This window comes from Strongylocentrotus purpuratus, unplaced genomic scaffold, assembly GCF_000002235.5.
Source record: "Strongylocentrotus purpuratus isolate Spur 01 unplaced genomic scaffold, Spur_5.0 spur5_scaffold_14, whole genome shotgun sequence".
NCBI classification, from domain to species: Eukaryota; Metazoa; Echinodermata; class Echinoidea; order Camarodonta; family Strongylocentrotidae; genus Strongylocentrotus; species Strongylocentrotus purpuratus.
This window is the reverse complement of record NW_022145599.1, coordinates 19,089,746-19,107,541: the sequence shown is the minus strand read 5'-3', so window position 1 is coordinate 19,107,541 and position 17,796 is coordinate 19,089,746. Positions and strand designations below refer to the sequence as shown.

Sequence of the window (17,796 nt, the reverse complement as noted above, 5' to 3'; positions counted from 1 at the left end):
TTGAGTAGAAAGTAGAAATAGAATCTAGGTAATTACTAAAGACATTAGATGATGTTGCATATATTGTATGCACAGTGTATATTATCAATGTTAAATCATAGAATCTAGAAAATATATGAAAATAAATATTATAGTTCTAAGCCATTAGCATGCTCCCATTCACACAACCTATTGAATCATCATTGCTAATAATTTGTTTATATTCATTTCTATGCAGACTTTCTTCAACAACTCTGCATGAAATGTGACTGTTACACCTGCATGAACTGTTTCGTCTATCCACACCCCTACCCTTTTAAGAAAAAATAATCAAAATTTGTTAGCTTGCATGATTGAATCGTAACTTGACAAAACTCTCTGTTGCTCAGAAAGTATACTCCAAAAAAAAAAGGGAAAAAAAGAAGAAGCTTGCTTGATCTTCATGTACAAAGCCCTGCTTTCATCCGTCCAAAACCATTGTAAATTCATTTCAAGTCTCCCATCACTGAGAAACTTGGCTTACAGCATGTATTCATCTGCGACAAAGAAGCAAAAGACGGTTAGTATGATTGATAGTGAGGATGTGTTCATTCATTGGACTGGTTGGTGGATTGATTGATTGATTTTTTGTTATTATAATGATCATCATTATTATTATGGTTATTATCATGATTATTATGATTATGACTGAGTTTTAATGATTATTATTATTCATATTGTTATTATTATCAAATTGTTATTATTTATTTATTCATTACTTTATTTGGCATTTTCAAAACTTGTCAAAATATGGCAATCATTACATAGACCCAGGTGCAGGTGGCCTGGGAAGGAACAGTTCAATATTCATTGATTAATTGGTTAATCAATTGTCTAAGAAATTTATTGTTTGGTTGATCGATTGATTTGCTGATTGATTGATTTGTTGATTGATTGATCAATTAATTAATCAATTTAAGTGTCATGGTTCAGTGGCTTTATCACCAGACTGTAGTTCACATGGTTCTGATGTCTTTTGTCAGTACATTAATCTGCATTTGACACTCTCAACACAGGTGTAGTGGATACCTGGTTGTTTTTTGTTAAATGACACCTCGGTACCTTAGAGAAACTGGGCTAAAGCCAGGGTAATGTATTAAAGCCCCTCTGCACTAGTTTGGCATAGAGGGATTATTCCACCCTGCAAGATCACTGGCAGATGGTTATCTCATCAACTCAGCTCTCAATTAACATAAGAAAAGGGGGATCATGGGGGGATCATGGGGGACCAACATGCAACGATTAGGCATTGTTTGCTATATAGAGGGCGCAAGTAGCTATAAGTAGTGCAGTGGGGCTTTAAATGACCTCAGTACCTTTATAGAGGAACTGGGCTAAAGCCAGGGTAATGAATTAATAGGAATTTGTAGGCATCTAACCACACCTCCTCCCTGGAGATGAATACAGTATGTGCTCAGATAAACAGGTGTAAATGTAGCCATTTTTTTTTTTTTTATTGATTGATTGATGGTCTATGAAATTGAGGAAAAGCAGGGAATAATTTTCCTGGTATCGCATCGCAATTTGCTATGCATTTTTGCATGACTGCTATACAAAATATCTTTTGTGTAGCAGTTTTCTTCCATAGAAATGTACAGAATTTCATTTGAAATATTTATCCATCGGCTGAAATTGCTAATCAAAAAATTTGAGGAAAATTATTCCCTGGAAAAGAGAGTGAGAGTGAGAATAAGAGAAAGAGAGAGAGAGAGAGAGAGAATAAGAGAAAGAGAGAGAGAGAGAGAGAGAATGTGGAGAAAGAGCCATTGCATGCTTGCATAATATAGATAATAATTGACAAACTGCTGTACATAGATATCATAAATGTGCTGCTTTTTTGTGCGTGCATGCATGCATCTTCCCACATTTTCCTTGCGTAGCTTTTAATGCAAATGTTTGTTGCAGTGCTATATATTGAAATTGTTATCCATCTAATACAAAAATGATCTCTTTGACCAAATTTTAGCTGACTGTGTTTAATATGTTGGTTTGAGGTTGTACTCTTCTACTCTAAATTTACTGTGCTCTAAAACCATTGTTTTTTGTAACCTGAAGGGGAAGAAGCATGGTCGTTTACAACGCTAGAAACTTTTTATCTGACTCAGTATAATTATTCAACATGTACATTGTACTACTCTTTTTTTGTCATGAAATATTTTGCTGAGATAAAAATACCAGTAGTATGTATTATGCTGCAACTTTCTGGGTAAATATGCACCCCCCCCCCTTCCCCCCCCCCCCCCTGCCTTCCCTTTGAATAAATAATGCTCGCTTTGTCCCCATCGGTCACATGGCTCGTAACAGTAGGCCTGTCGTCATCAGCTCGAGATTGCCAAATATCCTGCTATTTCTGATTTGGGAAATAATACCAAATTTACAAATCGCGTCTTCATCAGCTCTAGACCACGAAACTTGAAACTCAAGCTCGAGATATTTTGCTCAGCGTTCGCGCATAGTGCGAGTCTTCGGGCTAGTGAAGCCGCACCGGACAAATAGCGGGATAACTAGCCCAAGATATCTTGGATTATTATCTCAACCAAATATTCCGCTAATTGCAACTTCGGGCTGATGAAGACGCAAATTTAATGGATAATTTGCGATCGGGATAGTTAAAATAGCGGGATATTTGGCAATCTTGAGCTGATGAAGACAGGCCTAATGAGCCCAAACTGGCAACATCAAGTTTGTTTTATTTGCCCTCTGGGTAGCTTAACCTCTCTGGAGGTCGACCCTCTGCGCACGACAGTTACAGAAATATCCAAAGGTCATTTAGTGCAATTTGGGCATGTCTGGCCAATTCATAAATCAACAATCATCTCTGGTGGTTTTACTCTAGGAGAGAGATGTCATAAGGTTAAAATGTACAAATTTATTATGAGTGTTTTGAGGATTTGGGGTCGTCAAAATCAGCAATGGTTTCTGGAAACTGCACAAATTCAGAAGAATTCTGAAAAACTCAGAAGAGCTCTGATCAAATATCTTAAAATAACCCCCTCTAAATGTTCTGCATTTCAAGTTTTACCATTGATATCACTCATGTTAGTATCTTATCATATTTGACGTTGGTATCATTGAAAAACCTGTTTATTCCCCTTTACAATGATGCCCCATTTGTAATGATTATGTACCGTAATCAGGGAATGTGTAGTACACCTGAATATGGGGCCATGTCAAAGTGAAATATTGCAAATTGCATTTTTATTGTCAATAGTGAATTCTTCATTTGTCGGGAGGATGGATTGTGTTTTGAAGGAATATATATAACATGCAATATTGCAATTTGCAACATTTTGCGACATCATTGTAAAGGGGATTAAACAGGCTCTTCTGTTCCTGGCAATATGCTGGCAGACAGACGTGGCATGAACATTTTACCTGAAACTATTCTATTTCACATTCATATGTGATCTGAAATCTACATGTATATTAATATAATGCATATTTGGAATTTCACTCCAATTATGTTGTAATTACTGAGAGAATATTTAGACAAGAATGTATGTAAGAGATATATGCCTACAACAGTACAGAATGTGGTATCTGTCAAAGTAGGAGAAGTGTGCAGACTATTATGTATAAGTATTTGCTATAGCAAATGGGTGGGACATATCCAGCCAGCGCCCCCTTTTTAAAAACCCATGTTACATACTCCAGATAGACAACCTCAACAATATGCCCCTTTCCATTTGAGATGATGACCTTTGCTTGTGCCCCTCTCTTTACGAAATCCTGGATTGGCCCCTGAGTAGTTAAAGGCTGTCAGTACTAGTTTGGCTAGGAGGGATTAGACCACCCAGGAAGGTCACTGGCAGATGGCTTTCTCATCAACTCAGCTCTCAATTAACATAAGAAAAAGAGGATCATGGGGGACCAATGGTCACTGATTAAGCATTGTTTTCCGTATGGAGGGAGCAAGTAGCTATAAGTAGTACAGTGGGCCTTTAATATATATATTCTTCTCTACCAGTACTCCTATTTTGGGTTATGTTTTCACATAGTAGATCTTGTTTTGCTCAGTTTCAGGACAATGAACATTATCTGGACTAATGAGGTCATGAGGTCGTGACATTCAGCCCTAATCTGTCAGTATAATCACAGATGGGCTCAGAAATGGAGCAAGTTTTCTTCTTTCTCCTTTTTTTTTTAGGGAGGAAGGGAGGGGGGGGGGGGGGGGGGGAGGGGTTCTTACCAAATCTTGTTTTCCTTGATTTAGACTGGGTGAACTACATAAATTGTCACTTTCCTGTAGACATTAAGCCTGTAGACATTAGGCCTGTAGACATTAGGCCTGTCGTCATCAGCTCGAGTTTGCCAAATAACCCCCTATTTTTAGACTCTGAATATTATCTCAAAGCTCAAAATTGCGTTTCCACCAGACCGATCCGCTCATCACAAACTAGCTAGGGCAGGCGCACATTAGCCCGCTATTTCCCAATTAGTGGGATATTTTGGAAACGACCAATATTTCTCTGGAAGTTGGAAGTTTTCTCGACCAAATATCCCGCTAACTGGCTAATTTGCGATCAGGATAGTTAAAACAGCTCGGTTATTTGGCAAACTCGAGCTGATGAGGACAGGCCTATGGTGTGACCTGTGAAAATTTAAAGGTCAGACTTGACTTCCGGAAAGGTCATAGAAGACAGAATCAACATGTCATGGTATGGGAATTTGGTCAAAATGGTCAAGGCAATCAAGAAGATACAGATCAGTCGTTTTCTGCTTTATTTATGTAACTTCAGGTTCCAGACCATTATGCATGCCTGCTTTTGAAACTTAAAGGAAACCAAAACCTTCATACTAAGTTACTTTTATTGTAAAGTTTAAGATATTTGAAAAATATCAGTGACAATTTGAACAAAATCGGGGCAAGGAATAAGGAAGTAAGATGGTTGGTTCTTCGTTTAGATGGCGCTCTTCAATCTCAAAGATTATTTGCGCCAGTCAATTTCGTGTATAGCTTTGGCGTGGGCTTCGGAAATCAAGCCCACAATTAATAGTGATATGGTTTTATAAAAAAAAAAAAAAAAAAAAAAAAAAAACGCTGCAATATTAAAATTGCATAAAATGCACATAAAAGGCGAGATGGGAGTTAGTTGCAATTGTTCATGGAAAAACCGCAAATACTTCATTTTATATATTATTACAGGATCGACATAAGTTAAGGGGATCCCTGATAGCTTTAAAAGCTATCTAAAACGATTAGTATCGTATATGTAACCCAATAATTCACGAGTAAAAATTGGGTTAGACATCAATAATTGTTTCAGATTGGGGTTGTTCAATTTAATCCTTTCTTTTAAGAGACGTCTATCTTTGTCGTATTTTGTACAATAGAAAATAAAATGTTTAATTGTTTCATCTTCTTGACAAACTTCACAAAGACCAGTATCGTGTTGGTTCATTTGAAAAAGGTAATAATTTAAACTACAGTTACCTACTCTTAGTTGTTGTATCAAGCATTCTTCTCTGCGAGATAGGCCTTGTCTATGTATGGGCTTTGAAACGTCGCTATGCAAAGCATATAAAAATCTACCGTGTTCTGCATTGTCCCATTCTGCTTGCCATAATTTGTTATAATGGATCAAACGAGAGACTGCCAATTCACTTCTTGTATTTGGTATAACTATGTCTATACACCTTTTCATGGCTCCTTTTTTGGCAGCCCGATCTACGATCTCATTGCCCCTAATATCGCAATGTGACGGAATCCATTCAAAAGCAACACAAACATCCTTAAACTGCAAAATATTAATTATGGATAAAATTTCATTTACAATAGCACATCTAATAAAGTATGAATCGATCATTTGTAAAGCTGACAAAGCGTCGCTAAAAATTACCACCGAAGAGGATTCAATAAATGTATTAATCCACTCTAGTGCCATTAGTATGGCCACTAGTTCTGCTCTCATAATACAGACATGGGATAATCTAAAAAATTTCACCACATTATAATGAGACACATAAAATGCGGCTCCTGTCTTCCCATCCTCGAGTTTAGAACCATCTGTATATATATGTAAAAACCCATTCCATGAATTTCCAATGCTATCTAGAACAATCGATTTTATTTCAAATGGAGGCATTTCCTTTTTTTGCACTTTGCCATGGTGTTCGAAAGACACTTGTGGTCGTGCTAACCGCCATTCTGGGATTTTCGGCAATAAGTTGGTTTGCCCTTCCACCACTACTTCGTCTCTAAAGGATCGCAGTTTAAAAGGTCCTTCTCCTATCTTCCATTCTAAGTTATTTAAATCATAGTCATCACCCAATACTTCTTTTGTTGGGTGGTTTAAAGTACTAGACAGTAAATAAACTCGAAAGTTATCATTTAACAACCTTCTACGATATCTCAGAGGCAGCTCCCCGGTCAAAACTTGTAAAGCCTCCAAGGACACATTGTGTATTGTGCCTGTAATAATTTTTAAGGCTCTGTATTGGATAGAGTCAAGTTTTTTTGTTAAAGATATACAAGCAGAATCATACATTTCACTCCCATAGTCCAAAATGGATAGGATAAGTCCTTTATAAATCATCATCAAAATCTCATACTTACTTCCCCAGGGGGTGCCGGAGACACAACGTAGCAAGTTTATTCTTTTCTTACATTTATCAATGATAGAATCTATATGGACAGACCAAGTTAAATTGGAGTCAAACCTCACACCAAGGAACTTATACTGCTCGCATATAGGCAGATTATGTCCTTTTATTTGTAGAAGAATATCTTTCTTTTGTTTGTTGGTAAAGACTAATACTGCAGATTTGGTAGGGGAAACGTTTAACTTCCACGTCCAACACCATATCTCAAGCTCATGCAGGGCCTCTTGTAATTTCCTGCGGGCCAGCTCTAAATCCTTATTTGAACACCAGATTGCAATGTCATCAGCATAGCAAGATAATTTAACATCACTTACATTTATCTTGAGATCATTTAACATTAAAGTAAATAATAAAGGACTTGATGAACTTCCTTGCGGGATTCCATTTTCTAACGTGTAGTGGCGAGACATATAGTTATTTATCCTCACATTAGAAATCCTACTCAATAGAAATGCTTTTATAAAAAGTAACATTTTTCCACCAATGCCTAAGATAGATAATTTTCTTAGTAGACCTGTTTTCCATAGCGAATCATATGCTTTTTCTAAATCAAGAAAGACCGCTACGGTATATTTTTTACTTTTTAAGGATATATGTATGTCCGTCTCCAATCTCACTAAGTGATCTTTGACATTCCTATATTTGCGGAAGCCAGATTGAATAGGATTTAATAGTCTGTTTTTTTCTAGAAACCACGTCAGGCGATTTTTTATCATTTTTTCCATAATTTTAGAGAATGTTGATATCAACGAAATCGGCCTATAAGAGGTCACTTGAGTCGGATCTTTTCCGGATTTCAAGATTGGTATTTGAATAACCTCATACCACTGATGTGGAAAAAGTGAGATTTTCCAAATGTCATTATACAAGTTTAATAAATACACGAGTGCCTTGTTCGGCAAATTCTTAATCATAATTAAATAAATATCATCCTTACCGGATGAGGAGTTTTTCATCTCCTTTAAAACATTCCCCATTTCACTCATGTTAAAGTCATCATTGATACAATCATCATCATTTGTTGAAGAATTATTGTACAAGATATTTTCGTTTTCATTTTTAGTTACGGAAAGTGATTCATCAACCGATTTAAAATAGGTTGCCATTGCATTTGCTTTTTCCTCAGATTCTTTCAAGATATTTCCGTCTACAAATAGATTGTGAAAGATGTGCTTGTTCATTGTACTGTCCCGCATTCTTTTAACCTGTTCCCAGACTTTCCCAATGTCTGTAAATCTATTCATTCTACGGCAGTACTCTAACCAATAATCATATTGAGCTCTCCTGATTACCTTCTGAGCGACAGCTTTCTTCTTTAAGTATTTCTTAACATCATTTAGATCATAATACCTTCTTAACCTGTTTTTAAGACGATTTCTCTCTTGCACCGCCTTCTTGCAGGCATTGTTCCACCAGGGATTTACTTTTCTTCTCTTGGCAATCTGCACACGCGGAATGCACTTGTTCGACGTTTCCGTGATCACCTTAACAATCACATTGTATCTGCCTTGAATGTTTAGTTCTGCACCAAGATTTTCATATCCTTCTTTTCTCAATGCCTCTTCAATTTCTTCTCTATACTCTTCCCAATTAACCTTTCTAAAAGACCATCTCTGTCCCATATTCTCACCCCCTGGTCTATTGTACACATGTTTAAAATTTAAGCAAACCAGATTATGATCACTGCCAAAATTATTGGATAGTACTTTCCACTCTGTATTACGTGCTAATTCTTTCGATACTAAGGACAAATCCAGATTTGAGTATGTACCATAATATGGGTCTAACCTTGTAGGAGATCCATCATTTAATAAAACCAAATCATTATTTTCTATAAAAGACTCCACAGTTCTACCGTTTGTGTCTAATTTGTTGCTCCCCCATAGAGGATTGTGACTATTAAAGTCGCCTAGAATCAAATACTTCCCCGGCACATTTCTTATCATGTTATTTAGATCTATCAGTTCAATCTTTTTACACGGATTATAATAGTTGAAGATTGAGATAACTCCGTTTTTACAAAAAATATCAACTTTTTGGTATTCGGCGTTCCTGGGTGTATCCATCGCCTGAAAAGTGATGTCGTTTTTTAAATACATCACCAAACCACCTCTTCTGCCGTCCGGCCTGTTTTTACAAACACAAACGTAATTGGGTATAGACAAAACATTAAAATCGTTAAACCAAGTTTCTTGGATGCACATTATATCTGGGTGAATACCTAACAAATTGTTATCAATAAGGGAAGATAAAAAGTTTGCGCCATGCGCCGTCAAGCCTTGTGCGTTCCATTGTACAATCAATATGTCTGATATGGACTTATTAGTTATATGAGGCGACTTTTTACCATTTCCATGGTAATGTCTACCTTCAAAATTTCTTTGCCTGCTCTAACTACCGCTTCCAAGAAATTATCATCATTACTGGACTGAGGCAACTGTCGTACCACAAACAGAATAAACATAATCAAATCAATAGATGTCATATTTACTGGAGTTTGGGTTGCAGTTTCCTTCTTTGTTTTTCGTACTGGAATTGGGATCTGGGAATGAGATCTGGGTATTGCCCTGTCCCTTTCTTCCTGTCCCTTTCTTTCTCGTACTGTGTGTGGGGTATGGGCCTGAGGGTTCGGATTGGCTCTCTGAGGATTCGGATTGGCTCTCTGAGGGTTATTTGGCCTTGATTCTGTGTTATGTTTTTTGGCAGGTTTGTTTAGATTTGCACTACCCATGTCTTTCTGATTATCCATGTCAGTAACGGCATTTTCATGTATCTGTGCACGATGGGCCTTGGCCGCTTGGGCATAAGTGAGGTTTTCCTGTAATTTTATTTTTGAATTTGCTTCGCCTCTGCATAAAATTTACAACCTTGGTAAGCTGCAGAGTGGTTTTCACCACATCTGAGGCATTTAGGGTTCTCCTTATTAGGGCAATCTTCGAACTCATGTTCTCCCCCGCATCTAACACATCGGATATTGCCTTTAGAAGTTTGCCTAATGTGTCCGAATAACTGACATTTATGGCATCGCGGCACAGGAGGGATATAGTCATCCACTTGCTTTACCTCATACAGAAAATGTATGGACTCGGGTAAGTTTTTACCCTTGAAAGTGAGGAGAACGGAAGGGGTTGCTACCATTGCTAGATTTTGACATTTGGGCGCTGCTCTGCGGCGACCGTCACTGGTTATTTTGTTTGTCTTATATTTGTGTAAATTTGTCAATTTTGTGGATCATCCTCTTGTAATTTGTGGCTGTCTGAAAGCACAATGGCGTTTGCACATTCAAGGATAATCATAGTTGTTTTCATTGCGGTTCTGGTGATATCTGTGGAAATACGACCAGGACAAGCAATCGAGACCCGACCACACCCTACCAGTCTTGTGTACTCACGGGATGAGCTGCTAAAGTTACGGGACACTTCAGCGGAAACTCGACCGACCGGCTTTGACGACTTCCCGAAGGAATGTAAACCACGGAAGAGAGGTAGGAAAGGGGGTGTCAGGTCACGTATCAGAAGAAGGGGCAACAAACCACCACTTCCTACAATCATCCTTGGTAATGTTCGCTCCTTACCGAATAAAATGACTGAACTCGAAACCTTATCTAAATACATGCACGAATACAGAGAGGCTTGTTTGATGTGTTTTACCGAAACCTGGCTTAATGAAAATGTACCAGACAGTGCTGTTGAATTGCCTAACTTTTCGTTAATAAGAAGTGATAGAACGACTGCATCGGGAAAATCACGAGGTGGGGGACTGTGTATGTATGTCAATAAGAGATGGTGCACAAACTGGTCAATTAAACATTCAGTGTGTCAGCCAGATATTGAATTACTAGCTGTCGGTCTTCGGCCATTTTACCTTCCCAGAGAATTTCCGCAAATTTTTGTAATCACTACATACATACATCCAAGAGCAGACGTGGCTGTTGCTAGTGACGCTATTGCTGAGAAAGTAAACAATCTTCAGGCATTGTCACCAGACGCGCCAATCTTTATCGCAGGTGACTTCAATGAATGTCGACTAGATAACGTTATGCCTAATTTCGAACAATATATTAACATTCCTTCCAGAAACGACGCTTTTCTTGATCTTTGTTATGGAAACATCCCTCATGCATACACAAGTAAAGCATGTCATCAACTCGGGAATTCCGATCATCTGAATTTTCATCTTGTACCTACCTACAGACAGAAACTAAAGAAAGCGTCCCCAGTTTCTAGGCAACGATACGACTGGTCGGATGACGCATCAGAACGACTGCGAGCTTGTTTAGATTGCACTGACTGGGATGTCCTATTCAATTCCACGGACACGCTTGATGAGGCAACGGAGGTGATCAGCGCATACATCAACTTTTGTGTGGACTTGAACATTCCGCGTAAAACGTCGAAGGTTTTTCAGAATAATAAACCATGGGTTTCAAAAGAACTGAGGGACTTGTTGAAAGCAAAAAACCGGGCACTTGTTGCCGGTGATAATTCAGAAGTAAGAAATCTACAGAAACAAATTAAACGACAGGTTATAGCATCAAAACAGTTGTATAAAGAGAAGATTGAAAGAGGCTTTCAGGAAAACAATCCTAAAGCTGCATGGAAGACCTTACAAGATGTTACAGGTTATAAAAGGAAGTCATCTGTTAATGAGTCTGTAGTGAATCAAACATTTGTTGATAGCCTAAATGATTTTTATTGTCGATTTGACCATAGTGATTTTGCAACGAAGAATGTTGAAACCATGCAAAACCTTAGAGAGAGCCTCACCCGGGATTTTGAAGTAATTACGGTATCTGAACACGAAGTTAGAATGGTGCTAGGTGATGTTAATGTGAATAAAACCCCGGGCCCTGATCGTATTTGCAATAAGGTATTAAAAACGTGCAAGGATCAATTGGCCAGTGTTTTTCAAAAGCTTTTCCAGCTTTCTATCGATCGAGGAACAATTCCTAAATTATGGAAAATGTCAACTGTTGTACCACTTCCTAAAGTGAAAAACCCATTAGAAATGAATGACTATCGTCCTATAGCTCTAACATGTAGTATTATGAAATGTCTTGAGAAAATTGTACTGAAACGTTTGCTGAATCAAGTCTCCCCCTTCTTAGATCCCATGCAATTTGCTTACAGGAAAAATAGGGGCGTAGAAGATGCAGTTTTGATACTCTTGCACAAACTGTATTCCCACTTAGACACAATGAAAACGTACACGAGATCAGTTTTCATAGATTTCTCTAGCGCATTTAATACCTTGATACCACACCTGCTTACTAGGAAGTTGAGTAATTTAAATGTACACCCACAACTTATAATGACAATACAAGACTTTCTGTTGTGTAGATGTCAGCAGGTGAAAATAGGAAAGCTAATCTCATGTGTTCGTTCTATCAGTACTGGTGTACTATCCCCGGTGCTCTTTTCCATTTACACCAATGATTTCGTGAGCACTGACGACAATTGTTCTATGATTAAATATGCCGATGATACGGTGATTACAGGGTATATTTCAGATGATAATACTTAAGTAATATTGACTGCCTTCTGGGCAATACGACATATATCGCCCGAACCGAAGGTGAGGGTGATATATGACAAGTCGTATTGCCCTGAATTAGGCAGTCAATATTACTATTATTAACCACATCAGACATCTAGAGCAAACAAGAAACTCTTACTATCTTATACTCTTAAATTATGTAGGCTATACAGGGTTTCCTAGCATTAGAAGTTGCAAAAACATTGTCAAACCAGCACTGTTCATCCAGTGTTTGACAGATTTTCGATACACTGCAAACAGTTTGCCTTGGGTTTGATTGTTACGTCACAATGGAGTTCGCGCAAAGTGCGCATTTTCTTATACACGATGCGCGATGTAGATTACAGTAGCTGATGCGCGATGTAAATTACAACTGGATCTACATTATTGCGCACTAGTTTAACACACATTTTGCCATTGACTTTTCTGAGCGGGCTAAAATATTTTTCCATTGGTTTTCTGTATAACCTATATTGCCCGCCAAATTACACACAAATCCCATTGACTCTTCTGAGCGGGGTAAAATATTTGTCCATTGGTTTTCTGTATAACCTATATTGCCCGCCAAATTACACACAAAATCCCATTGACTTTTCTGAGCGGACTAACTTATTGTAATTTTGTTGACTTATCCATCAAACCTTGAGGGCAATAACATTTAAAAATTACCCTGCTCAGATGTCTGATACGGTTAATAATGAACGTTATTTTTCATTGATCCAACAGTTTGTTGAATGGTGTGACAGGCACCACTTACAACTAAATGTAGCAAAAACGAAGGAGATCGTAATAGATTTTCGTAAGAGAACTGTAGTGGATCATGCACCCCTTTGTATTCACGATTCCGTAGTCGAGCAGGTTAGCGAGTACAAATATCTTGGCACTACTATATCATGTAAATTGGATTGGTCAAAAAATGTCAACATTATCCAGAAGAAAGCAAATCAAAGGCTTTATTTCCTTAGACAACTTAAGAAACTCCACATAGATAATACACTTCTTGTTCTGTTCTATAAATCAATCATTCAGTCTATCTTGACATTCAATCTCATTTGTTACTTTCGTAATGGAACACGTGCTAGCAAAAGGAAAACAGAAAGAATAAGGAAAATTGCTCAGCGCATCACCGGTTTGGAATTGCCCAGTTTAGAAAGTATATATGTTGATCGTACATTGCTGAAGATTACTCGTATTATGAAAGACCCGTCACATCCTTTGTTCCATAATTATAATTTCAACCGTTCAGGAATTCGCCTCTGCGTTCCCCGCACTAGGCGGGAACGCTTTAGACGCTCATTTGTACCAGATTCAACTCACATGTTCAACAGTATGGTAAAACGAGGGCAATCAATGTAGACACTGTACCCTTTTTATTTTATTGATTTCCTCCATTCCTATACAAGTAGTCAGATCTTATTTTTAGATGAAACGCCATTGATGTTATGTCGTTATTATGTTTTATAATCTGTATAATTGTGTACATTTTTTGTAACTCATCTGTACCAGTGAACAATGAATTTCCATATTATGGACAATAAATCAATTCAATTCAATTCAATTCAATTCATTTCTCCTTTGATCTTCTTCATAAATCTTTTAGCGTTCACTACATTCTGTTCTTTCAAAACTTCCTCTATTTCCTCGTTACTGATTTGGGGATCAATCTTGTGAATAACTCCTTTAGTGGTTGATTGGCTCCCATCGTATCGTGTAACTTTCACATTAATGCCCGCCAACTGGGTTAATTCCAACAGTTTGGGTATTTGGTTTTCGCTCTCACATCTCACAATCAACATGTTTCTTTCTTTTACCATATCTTTTACTCTGCCTACAAGATCATGAATTTGTTTTACAACCTTCATGGGGTTGGCTCTGCACACATTCTTATTCTCCAATCCAACAATAACTACTTTACCCTCAGAATGAGTTGGTGTCGAGCGGGAGAATTTGGGTATTTTGTTATTCTTTTCATGTAACACTCCATCACTATTGCTTCTAACCCTTGGCCTCTTTTTCGATTTTTTGCGTACTGCCGTTTTCCATGAACAATCTGCAATGTCACTATCTTCCGGGACCGTAGTACCGTCAGAAGATATACCTTCACCTAAATCATGTACATCGTCCCGGTATTTCTCAGCAACGGCCGTCATATAATTCTCTTCCCCCGAAGATAAAGAGGAGAGAGAAATCGACGCCATTCAATTTTCAAACGCGCATAATTAAGATTAGTAGGATAAGTGAAAATTCTTACCTTTCAAGGCTGTGTTATTTAAGTTGTTAATCTTACGTGAATGGAGGGATGAAAATGAGTGCAATAAATCACCACAGGATTGCCACTTAGGGTCACCTCCTAGACCTTTGCAGAGCTGCCAACTAGTACGGATTTTCCGTAATTGGTACGGAAATTAACGACCATTACGGAATGTTGTCTCAAGTTACGGATTTAAAAAAAAAAAAAAAAAAAAGAGTTTTTTTTTTTTTTTTTTTTTTTTTTTTTTTTTTTTTTAATGAATTAAATATGATTTATCGTAGCGAGTGCTGTGAATAGGAGCCATTTTTCATGATAAACTGTGTTGTGATGACCTGAAATTCAATACTTAACATCTTTGTGTGAGTAAAATCACCAAAAATTTCAGATAATCATGCGTCCGCGCAGTGTTGGCGTGTCGTTTTTTTAGATTCATAGCGCCGCATAAGAAATTACTGATTTATACCCCAAATTACTGATTTTGAGCCTTGTGATTACTGATTTTCTGTTCTGGAGGTTGGCAGCTCTGCCTTTGCCTTGACTACAGTGACGAACGAGTTAAAACGTGAAGATGTGATCCAACAACGAGATTGCTACGGCGAAAGCTCGTATAGTCCGATGGGCTGGACACGGTACAGGATTGACTCAGCTGCCGTCGAGTTCAGAGGGGTGCGGCTGGTTCGAAATTCCCGCCAAAATTCTATATAATACACGCCAATTAGGAGCTTTTAGAGAAAGCGACCGTCTCCGTTGATCGCATTGACTCTCTTGTTGAGATTCAGAAATGACAACAGCTAGGGAGTCCAACGTAAACTTTAGTCTTGCATTTATTCACCAAAGAAAACACAGCCCCTGTACAAGAACAAAATTTGAACGAAATATAATTAGCATATAGCCTCTGGAGCAAAATGTAATAACAAACAATTCATGGTTTCATTTGCTTTCTTCCATTAAACAGAACAAATTAAAGTGTAAACATTGCAATAGTTTCCAACTCAACACGAGTCATCAATTAATACATTATTCAATTTTCAATAATAATTCTTATTATGTGCAATATCATGAGAGCTTTTTGAAATGACTAGTCACTAGAGGGCGGTATTCAATTTGATGACATCATCTGTGAACAACTCTCCATGCCTTTTGTACATCAAATTTCATGTTTTTCCTTCTTTCTTGTGATTGAGATAATGTACTCCCCCGAAAGCAAGATATCGAATGCTAAATGATATTCTACTTCACATGTTATGAAGTCGGATCAAGAACACAAATAAATACGAAGAAAACAAAAAAATTGTGAAATTTTATGTACAAAAGGCATGGAGAGTTGTTCACAGATGATGTCATCAAATTAAATAACGCCCTCTAGTGACTAGTCATTTCAAAAAGCTCTTACTTCCTTATTCCTTGCCCGATTGTGTTCAAATTTTCACTGATTTTATTCAAATCTTTTAAACTTTACAATAAAAGTAACTTAGTATGAAGGTTTTGGTTTCCTTTAATTGTATTGGTTGCATTTAAAAACCTGTTTTAGTGGTCTGATCTAATGAGATTGTCCATCAGATACGAATAGGTCTGTCATCATCAGCTCGAGATTGCCAAATAGCCCGCTATTTCTGATTTGGGAAAACATCCTGAAGCTACAAATCGCGTCTTCTTCAGCTCGAGACTTGACCTTGAAAATTGAAACTTCAAGCTCGAGATGCTTTGCTCAGCGTTGGTGCGTAGTGCAAGTTTTCAGGCTGGTGAAGACGCACCGGACAAATAGCGGGATATTTTGCAAACTAGCCCAAGATATCATGGAATGATTATCTCGACCAAATATCCTGCTAATTACAACTTCGGGCTGATGAAGACCCAAATTAACTGGATAATTTGCGATCGGGATAGTTAAAATAGCGGGATATTTGGCAATCTTGAGCTGATGAAGCCAGGCCTAATGATCCCCAAACTGGCACCATCAAGTTTGATTTATTTGCCCTCTAGGTAGCTTAACCTCTCTGGAGGTCGACCCTGTGCGCCACGACAGTTCCAGAAATATCCAAGGGTCATTTAGTGCAATTTGGGCATGTCTGGCCAATTCATAAATCAACAATCATCTCTGGTGGTTTTACTATAGGAGAGAGATGAAAAGGTTAAAATGTACAAATTTATTAAAATCAGCAATGGTTTCTGGAAACTGCACAAATTCAGAAGAGCTCTGATCAAATATCTTAAAATAACCCCCTCTAAAATTTCTGCATTTCAAGTTTTACCACTGATATCACTCATGTTAGTATCTTATCATATTTGACGTTGGTATCATTGAAAAACCTGTTTATTCCCCTTTACAATGATGCCCCATTTGTAATGATTGTGCAATCAGGGAATGTGTAGTACACCTGAATATGGGGCCAGGTCAACAGTGAAATGCCGCAAAAATGCATTGTTATTGTCAACAGTGAATCCTTCATTTGTTGGGAGCATGGATTGTGTTTTGAAGGAATAACATTGCAACATTTTGCGACATCGTTGTAAAGGGGATTAAACAGGCTCTTCTGTTCCTGGCAATATGGTGGCAGACAGTGGCACTAAATTTTTTCCTGAAACTATTCTATTTCACAGTGTGTTCTGAAAAATACATGTATTAAAGGTACATATAATACAAAGTTTTGTGAAATTTTGAATATTGGGTGGATAGTGATTCTTTACAATTTCAATATATTTGGATGCCCCTGTGGATGTATTATTAGCACTAGAAAATGTAACCCCTAAAACACTTCTGTTTTTGAGAAAAATGGAATATCAAAATTTACCGGTGCTCCCGATAAATTATGATAAATTTCAAATACCGCCTACAATGGTAGCTGCGATCATGAAAATCTGAGAATATGTAGTTGTGATATATAATTTCCAAACGGGAATAGCCAATCGGTCGATTTTAGTCAAAAAACATTGTTTTATAGCTTGATTAATATCTTGACCTTGAGAGGGAGCTATACAACATAGAGAGTTTATTATTTACAATTTCATATCTTAAGACTCGATTTCAACCGCGACAACGATCACTGAATATTGTAGGATGCATATGCTTCCAATATGTTCATTTAAACCAAATTCATGACAACATACCAAAACTTTGTATTACCTTTAATATAATCCATATTTGGAGTTTCACTTCAACTATGTTGTAATACTGAGAGAATATTTAGACAAGAATGTATGTATTGTAAGAGACATATGCCTACAACAGAACAGAATGTGGTATCTGTCAAATTAAGAAAGAGAAGTGTTCAGACTATATAGCTTATGTACAAGTATATAATTATGCTATAGCAAATGGATGGGACACATCCAGTCTGTGCCCATTTTTTTTAACCCATGTTACATACTCCAGTTAGACAACCTCAACA

The 17,796-nt window shown here is 37.4% G+C and overlaps 1 protein-coding gene across 2 annotated transcripts in view; it reads left to right on the top strand.

The window, feature by feature from the left end:
* Positions 1–17,796, top strand: part of LOC579654 (probable low-specificity L-threonine aldolase 2) — a 34,729-nt gene that overhangs the window by 656 nt on the left and 16,277 nt on the right. Inside the window, exon 2 of one of the 2 annotated variants that reach the window (XM_030984384.1) lies at positions 218–538. The exons of the other annotated variant lie outside the window; for it this stretch is intronic. Coding sequence (XP_030840244.1) covers positions 422–538 — 117 coding nt within the window. The 5' untranslated portion in view covers positions 218–421. The remainder of the gene's footprint in view (positions 1–217; positions 539–17,796) is intronic. 2 annotated transcript variants of the gene reach the window in all.